We start from the raw sequence: 12,094 nt of genomic DNA on the forward strand, positions 1-12,094 counted from the left end.
CAAGATATGGCTGCCAACCGATGTCAGTGGCGTTCTTGTTGTCAGTTTCTGTCCAGATTGCCTGAGTGAATGTCTGGAGGTGTGGGCACCTCGGAATGATTGTTTTAAGCTAGCACTAAGTCCCTTCCCCATCCACCTTTATTCTTTTCTTTACAATAAGTCTTTCAAATAAGTCATGGTTGTACGGCCGTGAAGCATCAGTGTTGAACACTGATGTCATGCTGTCGATGATAATGATGATGATGATGGGATAGTCAGTGAAGTTCATTTTGAAGCCCACGGCACGGAATGGCGTAGTAAAAGTCCTTTGTGATTGTCCTACTAGCGCTTCGCAGAGGTAGAATGACTTGATTTTTCCTACTGTGTAGGTTTCTTGGAAAATCCCAGTACGAAGTGTTTTCCCGGAAGCCCTTCTGAATAGCCACTTCGATGAAGCCTGCATTTTAGCTAGTCTACTGCTTCCTTCATTGTTCGTCAGGCAGACTTTTACTATTGTATCATATGGACACTGTGAAAAATTCCTCTTGACTTCAAGGGTAACGAAGCCACGAAGTTTTGTGCACACACACACACACGCCTGTCCATGTTGGTTTGCAATATATTGACCTACCTAATGTTCTGGTCAGTAACACATTAATGGAGAGCAGCTGGTTTTTCTGTTCCATTTCGCATGGATGGGCGCTATTGAAATTATTCAGCGTGTAGACGCCTACCTATCCAATACCGTCGATCAGAATAGAAATTCCCGACGGACTTGAATTGATATGGGCACAGTGATATTAGGTTCCTACAACTGGTATGAAACTTGGTGGAGTTCAGAGTTCATTAGTTCACTGTAGAACTGGTTAGTTTCCCAACCTGCCGATTCTAATCTTCCCTCTGGTGTACTGATGCATGACCAACCAGATGAACCACAAGAGTTTCCAAAGTCGGTATTTATTCACTCAACCTTTTTCCAGATCAGTGCAGTATTGATTGATTTTGGTAGGAAAGGTACTTTTCAAACTGGGTGCAAGAGAGCAACATATAGAATAATATTTTATCTTGATTAACCATGTGTTCATGCGTGGTCATGCACACAACTGCGCAAGTGTACAGCCAGATAGACTTGGCATACAAGGCGCGTTCGAAAGTAAATCACCTTCGCAAGTTAGCATGCTTATGGATGTACACTGTAAGTGTATGAAACAAAACTGTAGCTGCGTTTTCCACACTGCATGGAAGGATACGCGGAATGTTTTCGGTTGATCATCCATAGCGCGTTTTGTGTAACTAGAAGAATGCAAACCGAATCGATTGTTTTCACTGGGCTAGATGGTGTTTATCATTAACGTGGCAGTGGGAACAGAACAAACTATCGGGTCTTCCAGTTGCAAAAGACTGCTACTGAGTTAGGTAATGATGATATGCCCCTGCTAAACCGCTGGTTGTCTCGGGTCCAAACCTAACTTGAGCAATCTAAAGAAAAAACTGAAAGCATCGTGTGTTTCTGAGAGTCGGGACTTGAAAATTCATCGCCAGGTTGCCTAAAAAGTCTCACTGCATTCCCGGAACAAAGTGAAATCAAACGATTTAAGTCGATCTATTCAAAAATATTTGGTGTGTTAGAGATTTATAGTCCTTAAAAATCTGGATTTATTTGCGCTTGCATTCCACAGTCCAATTTTGTCTCTCTCTCTCTCTTTTCGAATTCTGCCAGCTTGCCAATGGGTTGATAAAAATGGGCTGATACTGAGTCGAATCCGTTAGGTGGGGTCCTCACTTATTCATTATCATTATCATTATCCCCTTTTACATTAAGCTGCTGTGTACGGCTATGCACCCCGTAATTTTGTCTCTGTTACCACTGAGCGACAATTGAGTTCAGACTAGCTTTTGGTGAAAGGTTGAACTCATGTCCGTGAAAAATTGGCTCCTGTACAAAAACGGAAATGAATTTCAAGCGTTCGCTTTTAGTCGATAATCTTTTCCATATCAAATCATATTCAGGTAAAACCAATCGCAGATTCACGACAGATGAAACAGATCAAGACATTCAGTCGGTTGGAACCATTCATGGTTTGCTGACAAGTCGAAACTGTTCCCCGTAGCCCTCTCTCGCTTTTAACCTTAAACTGTCCGATTCTAAGATGTTTGATGATGTTGCATGAACCCAGCTGATTGGATAGAATAACCATCCGGGAACCGATAATATGTGATACTGTTTTCTGCATGGAATTCGTTCTGGGTAGTCGGTACTCTCAGAAAGGTCCGATCATTTCACTGAATTGGAAAAATACGATAACGGATTGTTATAGAGCCCGTAAATTTCATTCAAGTCTGCTTGGTGTCCAGCGGAATATTGTGGGCCTTGATCCGGCAATACTTTGTTGCCGGACAAGCCACCAAATTAAGTTATTTCTACCCGGTAAAACATTTTTATCATGGTGCTTACTAAACGTGCGTGATGCAGACGACTTACCGATAACTGACCAACAGTCACCGTTGTCCAGTTTGTCTTGTTCTGGCCATTCCGTATCACTATAACATCAAGAAACCCACAAGTCCGTAGCACTTCTATTTGTTTCTAATTGCACGGCTCAAGAGTCGGCCCAGTAGCTTATCTCTGCATAGCTTAGCCCTGCATAGCTCTGCGTTTTTTGACGCACTCTTAGCAAAACACTGGTCTTCCACGTCAGATGTCCGATTTTCAGCTCCCGGTTCAACAAGGGATAATTTTCGAGCGACAATTGAGTTCAGACTAGCTTTTGGTGAAAGGTTAGTCAGAACAGTAAGGCCGGGACAGGAGCAGAAGTGACAAAGCAAACAAGATGCCATCGATATCCGCACATGCACCGACTGGTGCACTGTATTATTGGGTGGTTTTGGAATTCGGTAAGCGCCACAGATAAAAGAAAGCTAACTCGTGGATTGTGTCTTACAGTCGGGATGACAGCAAACGAAATCAGACATTTCAGAAGGGTTCGGTAAACAATGGGCGGATTCATAGCAGAGTGACGTTTCGCTTTTAACACACAAAGATTCGTCCAGCTAGGGGAGTAGGTTACAAGGTTGGCCGAGTTTTGAGACAGACCGAGAACCAGTCAACAATATTTAGCTTGACTAACACATCAGGTCCTTGTTGAATGTCCGCCGGCGCCTAAGTCATAATTAAGGCTTATATAATCATTGTGATGGCATTTGGATCCCTGATCTTCTGGTTCATGGTGCCTTCACATTCGTTTCTTTTGGGTGTCATCGGTAAACTTTGTTGGGCTCTGCTATAAGAATTCGGTTGAGGGATGAGCTTTTTGGTCAGATCTAAGCTACTTTCGTCAATGACTCCTTTCCACTGGTAATCGCATACTGTCATGCATCAGTTCAACTGATCTGGAGACAATCTCCACAACTTCATCAGTTCTGCGCCTTCTATGTACGGCAATGAACCATCAGTCTGGAACAGTGATGTCATGCTGTCGATGATAATGATGATGATGACGCCTTCTATACCATTCTACTTCTATTCTACTCTGTTTTATGTTCTATTCCATTCTATTCAGATTAGGATTTTTGGTGACTTCCATCATCCCAGCCATCAGTTGCTGTGATGTGAAAGGTTACTCTACTTGAATATGTTTGTCAACCATACATATACTGCAACTATGCAGCGGCGCGTCCTTTTGCTCTTTTGAGCCTCGCATTTTGGCCATCTATGCAAAAACGCGCTAAGAGACAAGCCAGAACACTTTTATATGGAAGGAATGCTTAAGCGAAGGACTAAGAAAGTATCAGTCTAATGAGGGATGTGCCTCTGACCACTGACTTTTCGACTTTATTATCATAGCCATCTTTCGGTAAATCCTGGAACTATCACCATTCCCTAAAGGAAACTACTCACAAGGTTGCTGAAAACTCTTCGACAGCTCACGACCGGGTTTCTCCCTCGTGGGGCTCATCAGGTAGGCGCAGCACCCGAATTTCCGTCAACTTTATGATCTACTTGAACCCAAATTGGACTGTTTTCGAGAAATGCACTCATTTGCAAATCAATTTGGTTTTCACAAGAGACTCGACTGCATCTCTCGTTTATGATATTCGCTAGAAATCCAACAACGTACATTATCGCCATGTGCCCAATGAACCTTTTGTGAAAAATTTCGGCTTGCGTAAATCTCAGAACTGGACTTCCTATTTTATTTGATAAAAGTTTGTTCTTTCAGAATGAGACAAGCCGTCGTTCATTAGCCTTGGTGGTGCCTCAGGCTGGTTGTTTTGACTTCAAATGACGCCGTATCTGTCTCTCTCCCAAGCATAACTTTTTAGAGGGGAGTGCGATTCGGGAGACAAATGAAGTAGCTTAGGTGGATGGTTTTGCGCATTCTGCCATTTTAGTAGTGTACCATTTGTCTATTCCGGTTTGATCACGTGATTGCCTCGCCTTGCAACACGTTTGGTACTGGTAATTCGGTATTAAATCTATCCACCATATTTCGATAACGAGCAGATTTTTGTGCAGCTGGAGACACTGAAGGTCATTCAGGCGGATGAATAAAACAAATCAGCTGGATTATCCAAATTTGTTTGAAACTAAATCAAGCCTAATTCCTAAATATCGATATACCAGGGGCAGGAAAATGAGTATGTACATCCCCATGAAAGGACGAAACTAGGATGTTTCAGGTCTTGTCGAAGCCTATTTCTGGTACAATATCCCCCGAGAAAGTGTTATTTGTTAATTCGCTCGCGAATAGTTTAGGAGGGGGAATAATTATAATCAGGTGATAAATGCCTAGAAAGGACGCCATATCAATTTTGTTGCAGTGCAAAAACAACTGAATCATCATGGGCATGATTCCAAATAAACTGCTGACGAGAAACTTGCTATCTCATTTTAATTCCATCCATGGACATGGTCACTTCTCACGTTCTCACGTTTTATGGGGCGAATGGCTGTGCAATGTTATCACCGGTTTTTGATAACCGGCGCAGACACCACTTGATGTTGGATTACTGAGGTATCTTGGGTCGTCTGGCATACGTCTAATTTAGTAATAAGTTTACCTCCAGTCGCTACGTGCTTCATCACCAATCCAAAACGCGCACTTTACTGCCGTAAACGATTCGAAAGCCAGATTCGGGAAAACGGATCCGACCTTGCAGTTCAAAAACGGTCAGGTAGGCAACATATTCACCAGTTGGACGGCCTTGATTTCATATGTTCGGTTTGTAAAACGTTCAAGTTGCAACCGTGCAGTGCACTCGCTATTATACTGTCTGTTCGTAAAACGGACAAACCTTATTGATCGTAATCAACGGTGTGCAGGTGTTTTGGGTCTGGTTTCGGAGCAAAATGACTGCAACCCGTGGGTTTTAAAACAGGCGTTCACGTGGTCCTAGCACGTGGGTCTTCACTTAAATATATTGACCTTTTTTAGAAAGTGGAAGGCTGTGGGATCAGTTCAGATGCGCGCGCGAGAAAGAGAGCGAAATGCTAAGTTTGTCTGATTTGAAGAGTAGGGAAAAATGAAACATTAAGCCGAAGGGCAGACATTTAATTCCGAACCCCCAGAGACTAAAAAACTTGGTAGCAAAAGTCAGCAACAATAATTATTTTATTATTGTAGAAATAGTTGGTGAAAGCCCTTAGAAAGCGGAAAGAAAAGTCAATCTCAAAATTAGTAGACACATCTGGAAGATTTGGTGCATTTCGAAGGCTTTCTCACAGGTTTCTTGTCTTACGTTTCTTCCCATCATCTATGCTTGCAGCTAAACTAGTTCCTCGAATGTTGGTGATCATCCTGTCCAGAAAAAGACAAATGGTACTATCATTTCGGTGTTAGTTTACTAGACGACCTTGGAAGAAGTGTTTGCTTAATTAAAATCGAACTACACCGGTCGCAATAATTCACATTGTTGACAAATATTACGCAAGCAACGAGCAAGGTATCCGGTACTGGGATAGTAAACACTAGGCGAACGCGGAATATTTGCCTCAAAACCATAAACTTTTGAATTGCGCGAATTTATTCGTTGCTGTTTCTTCGTCGCTAATTTCACGCCATTTGGTTTCAAGTAGAACGTAAGGTTGACAGAAACTCGGGGACTGCGCCCACCTGATGAACCCCAAGAAGGTTGAAACCGGTCGTGGGCTGAAGACGAATTTTCAGCAACCTTTTGAGTAGTGCATTACAACTATCCATGTATCACGATATCTCGAATATCGCAGCGATTGAAAAATTAAGCGGCCTGGAGCAGCACACTCAATTATCTGGAAACATCACAAACGAGGGATTCAGCTGAGTTTCAGGCGAGTCTCTCGAAAACCTAAATTAGTTTGCAAATAGTGCACTTCGCTCAGATGTGTTCTCTCTGATGAAATGGCCTACACATCATTTTCTAAGACCATAGATTGCTAATCTCGCGGACATATGTGCGTTCTTGTGGGCAGCTTAGCTATATACTGGCCTCATTAACTCCTGAGTCTTTGCCCGCATACATGCATTCACACGAGCATGCAATGCGAAAAGAGCGTTTGTCCTTTAGACGTGCATGTCATGGTATCATCATTGAACTCATGTCAGAATACTCAAAGCTATCAGATGCAACGTTTGTTTGAACCTTTCGACTTCCCATTAATGTGACTATGTTAGCTAGAACCACTGGCTGTTCACAGTTTATATACCCAAATTCAAAGTGACCAATTTGTCTGATGTGTAGAGTCCAATTTTATCTAACCTTTACTTACTTCGGAAACACCAGAGACCCCGTACTGTATGTAAGATCCATAAGCTATTGGTGCCCTTAACAATTCCATGAGGGTAGGAGTATCCTAGAACTCCACTGGCCGGTTTTAGATACGAAGAAATCAACATCCTCACGACGTACAAACAGGATAATCCTTTGAGATGGAATTTGCGGGGTAAAGAAAATGTACAAGCGAAATTGCCAAATTTCAAGCGATGATTGGATCTGTAAAAGAAACTATAGACTTTTGGGCGGGTGTGAGGTTCTTGGTGGTAAACGATAATCCTGTATCGAGTTGAAAACAGTTACCCCCCTTAAAGGAAACTACTCACAATGTTGCTGAAAACTCTTTGACACCCCACGACCGGTTTCGCACCTCTTGGAGCTCATCAAGTCGGCGCATTTCCCGAGTTTCCGTCAAATTTATGTTCTACTTGAACCCAAATTTGGTCAGATTTTGACAAACACACTCATTTGTTGTCGAAGAGTTTTCAGACATCTTTTCAACCATCCTTCGGGAAAGTATATTGCAATATCTCGAATATCGTACCATATGAAACATGAGGTGGTTGTGTGCAGCGCATTCAGTTGAGGAATATCGTAACCGAGAGATTCAGTTGGGTCTTCCGTGAAAGTCAAATTGATATATTCGCTTAAGTATCCCCATGGTTGAATAAAGAACACAGTTGCGAACATTAATGTTTCCGGGATCTCGTCATCAGGTCAGTATATATCTACTGGTTAAAATAGAGGCGAAGATTGGTTAGTGAAATGCAAAAACGTGGAGATACGAACGAGTGGTTGTCTGCGCCCCCCCCCCCCCATGTCGCATCTAGTTGGATGCTGTGAGACAGTCGAGAGGGCTCTTGAGTCACTCGGCCGGTTGATTCGTGTCATCGACCAAGACGGACTCAGCGTTCGCACGAAACGTTTTTGACAGCACAGTACCGGATTTCGCAGGCGTATAGCGACTGCCTCGGCTGTAGTCAAGCAACGCCGTTGAATAGATACTGCCAGTCTATCTGGTACATGATAAATGACTTGAAATGACTCATTTGGAATGACCACCTACCCAGTGGGAATCAGTTGAGCCTCTGGCTGAACTGTTGAGGTTAATGGTATTCTGGTTATAGAGGTGCTCGTGTATTATCTTAGAAAATTGCAGTGTCGTGCGTATGAGTGTATTTGTCGAAAGCTATCCACTTACTTCATTTTATGTCATGACTACTCTTCACCGCAGAATTGTGAGTCCGCCCCAAAAATAACTCTAACCACCACTGCCAGTGTAACATGATCAACAATGAGGTACAATAACGGTCATATGCGGCTTCTGTTTCATGGGCTGATGATAGCGCAGACCACGTAGAGACTCGGTATGCCAACGCCTGTCCTAAATACCGAGATTCAGATTTCCAAGTATCTTTCAGGACGACAGGGCCATTCTAAGCAGAACAAGGGAACAAGATAATGTTAATACTTTAAAGTGGGATGTGTTGAGGACAAGCCGGCATCAACAAATCAATTTAGAAGTAAAATTCCATAGCAGCATCCTCTGACATCATGATGTGTTGTGTTTTGTTTCATTTTTATCGACCCAACGAAAATATTAAGAAAGTAAACAAAATTCCGGGTCAAGGTCTCCTTCATTTTGGCCTATAGTTTGTGGAAATGAAATTACTGCTAGCTTTTCTCTGCACTAAACCGCTTGACAACAAATGCAGCGTTTTGATGGCCTTATGACAGAAGAGCTTTTGACAGGGTAAAAAGCTTTCTAAAAGAAAGCTTTTCTCGTACATCAGTGGCGCAATTCTTGGTTGCAACCATTGTGTGCATATTTATTCTTTTCCAAACAGCGTCAATCAGCTGCAACAATCTCAGATTCAGAATCAAAAGATACCGTCGTTTGGGCTGGATTTCCGGACCAGTTCCAAACATCGTAGGAACTCTGATCATTCCCTTCAAGGAGGTTTTCAAACCGCCCAACTGGTGAACCCCAGTCAACCTAGACCTCCAGCTAATTTTATGGCCGTGTCGCAAGAGTCCAGCCCGAAGACAAATAATCAGTCACATCCGCAGAAGAATGAAAGCAGCTGGACGTCCCAACAACCCAACAGCCTGAGATGGAGTGAAGGAGCGACCAGGCAAGATGAAAGTCCAAAATCTGGCGAACCGGAAGCGAGATTTAACAGAGGATTGACTGAAGATGAAGCAGGAGCACGACCTTATCCTTCAAACAACATCGCCAGTGGGCGACCAAGCAGAGGTCTTCCACGGCCGGATTCCATGTTTCTTCCCAAGACGGTATCTCTGGAAAAGCCTGAAGGTATGGTGGTCAGTCCGATTTAGACTTCTTTTCTGTAACAGCAGGTTTCCAATTTTATACTACTTGTTTACTATAAGTAGACAATGATGAAATAGGTTTTCCACACCCTAGCGCAACCGACTAAGCCGAGACCGTTTGGCTTTCGTAGACGACCAGTTCCGGACAGAAAAAGAGAAGAAATAAGTGCTCAAGGCTGAGTGTGGACTCCATATTTTTGGATACCCATATCTTTTGGCAGGGACCTTCCCATTGCCACCACCCGCGCAACTTATTGAAGCTGTCAGTGCAGCCTTCCTCAACGATCGTACTTTTACTGAGTGATGCACACTTTTTCTTAGCAGAAGATACTACTCGCAAGACTGCTGGAAAATCTTCCATAGCCCGTGATCGGTCTCACCCTGACTGAGGCTCATGAGGAAGGTGCTGTCTGAGTTTCTACTTGCGCTCAGCTTGTACGCAAATGGAAAAACGTACTAATTTCCAAGCTAATTTGGTTAAACTACCATAAGCCGAATCTGCCGTTTATCTTGTTCTTCAAATGGGTATGCCGCATGATGTCTTTTCCATGTTCCAGTTGAAAAAAAGGTCATAAAGGAGCTATTTAGCTGGACTCAGTTGGATTTTCCGTTAAGGCCAAATTACTTTGAAAATGAGTGGCTTTCTCGAATGAGTTTCTGAAAAAGGCTGTCGTGAGAAATTATCGTCAAGGAACGGAAATCCGCCTCTAGTTGGATCAAAAAAGCGCTCCAAAGGCGCGTTTTTAACGGAAAAATTGACATAAGATTAAGGGAGGCATGAAAATTACTGGAATAATAGAATAGCCTGTAGAAATTCATTGCAACATGTTCTGTATCAGGCCAAGCGTCGTGGACCAAGACTGTGCATAGAGAGGTACTATTAACCGGGTATCGAGAAACGCAGGAAAGGTTGCTATACATTCAGAATCGAGTAGATTTCGAATTTGAAACAGCCTTAGACGGAAATGAATATAGATTGTGCTAAGCATCCAATATAACTTTTATGGAAATGTAAAAAGGTCACGTGTTTACTCCTCGATATCCCTGGTTTTCCTGAAATGTGCTTCACGCACCTTGTACTGTGGCAATAATTCAGCTCCAGTACTCAAAATAATAAAACAGGGGAACACTGAATCCAATCTAGAAAACGTAACCTCAAAGTTCGTCTGAGGTACGCCCAGCATCTTGAGTTTTTTAGTGTGGGTGTCCTTTAAAACAGATTGTCGGGATGCGAATAAACCACCGATGTTAAGACTCTCGAGGAAGTAGATTCCGTTCATCCTAGCAGAAATCCATGATTTTATTGTGTGAACCACTTTACGTAAAGATATATAGGGCCCAGCTGCCTGGGCTAATCGATTTACGGTAAGCATTGGATGGGTGGATGAATTCTTTTCACTAGTTTCTGTCAGAGAACTTGAGCAAATTTCTTTAAAACTCTGACCGACGGGCTACTAAACAGGCTTGATTGTCTCCAAAAGCCAAATGCTGAAACTTTCCATCGGATTAGAGTCATTCTGACTGTTTCTTTTTAATTAGTCGAAAATGGTGGCGTAACTATGTGACAGTATCTTCTAGTTAAATGCTACTGTATTTGTGTGCTCTCAGCCTCCAAATTTACCCTGAGCTATAAAATACCGTTGATAGTATGGGCAGATTTGTTATTTTAATGAATCTTTCGCAGCATAACCGGAGTTAGTCTATTGAAAAAAGCCGAGAGGCACCCTGCAGCTGTTTCATGCTTACTGGAGATCATCGGCAGTGCGCATCTCACGAAACTCCAGGGGGTCCCGAGCCTTCGTCCTCGCGGTCACTAGTTTGGACTCGTAGCTGACCAGCTGTATGTCTAGCTCGCACGCACAAGACGAAATCTCCACTAGTATAAAATATCGGTCAGTTACATGACCAGCATATGCCCTGACTTCACAACATTATTCATGGTGCGATATTTCTGCACATGCTGGAAAGATGATATTGAACTGAGTCGTCATACGCTTGTTTTCAACTGATTGTGTGAGGCGTTACTGTCATACTAACCGGAAATTCTAGTTTCTGAGTTTCATGAACTTTTGTTCAACGGCAGAGAATGTCTCGTTTTAGCGAACACAGAGTTTAGTCAGTTGTCTACCTGAACCAACCTGCGGATAAAAATAGACAATGGTTAACTTTGCACCATGTTGTCTGCTCATCTTCATATACCATGACTATTGGAGATGGATCGATAGCATTGGCGTCACGAGATTGTGAATCATTGAATTTCGCGGCCAGTCGTACTGCATGCCGAGGCCATCAGTCAGCTTCGTGTTAGTGACTTTCAACGTTGGAAAGTGAGCACCTGAGTCTTAATGGAGAACCGGTGAGCGATGGCTTGAGGTTAGGTAGTTTTCACTTATTTGTATGTCCTTTTTATATAAACCAAGTTAATGCACTCCACCGCCACCATCTAAAAACGTGGTGAAGATGTAAACGGTCAGCAAGCCCGGTAAGCAAAGTATTTTAAATATACCAAGCCTATCAAATTAACTAGATCAACACATAGTAGCTGTTCGCCTACCTGCTGATGAAACTAATAAATCGTCTTGCTGAAACTATGGTAAAATACCTTCCAACTTGTCTTACTAGTGGTCATTTGTCTGAGGAGCGGTCCCTCTTGAGGCTGGTTTATCAAGACAGCAAAGATCATAGTGGAGCCTATACTATGCACATGGGTCGAGCAAATGAACTGCTTTAACGGAGGAGTATATTGGATCATCTCAAATGAACATCTGTTTTTGAACTCTGGCTCTTATGAAGATTTTCGGGGGTGGGATGAATTGCCTATTGTGGCACGATCATACATTCGGAAAGTCCCTCTAGTTATAACTGAAAACATCTGTATGATTTGTAAGAGGGAAGTAGTATGCATATAACTGGCCTTTATCAGAAGCTCTCTCAGTGTAAAGATTGGATGAATGTGTTGCTTAGACGAGGAAGGGGCTATCACTGTCACATTCTGGCATCTGTTCAACAAGCACAACCTGATAATGGGTTC

The 12,094-nt window shown here is 42.7% G+C and overlaps 1 protein-coding gene across 1 annotated transcript in view; it reads left to right on the forward strand.

Moving 5' to 3' along the window:
- T265_06453 (hypothetical protein) overlaps positions 1-12,094 on the forward strand; it is a gene marked incomplete at both ends in the record, with an annotated part of 96,434 nt that overhangs the window by 20,014 nt on the left and 64,326 nt on the right. Inside the window, one exon of the mRNA XM_009171721.1 lies at positions 8,577-9,046. Coding sequence (XP_009169985.1) covers positions 8,577-9,046 — 470 coding nt within the window. The remainder of the gene's footprint in view (positions 1-8,576; positions 9,047-12,094) is intronic.

This window comes from Opisthorchis viverrini, assembly GCF_000715545.1.
Source record: "Opisthorchis viverrini unplaced genomic scaffold opera_v5_137, whole genome shotgun sequence".
NCBI classification, from domain to species: Eukaryota; Metazoa; Platyhelminthes; class Trematoda; order Opisthorchiida; family Opisthorchiidae; genus Opisthorchis; species Opisthorchis viverrini.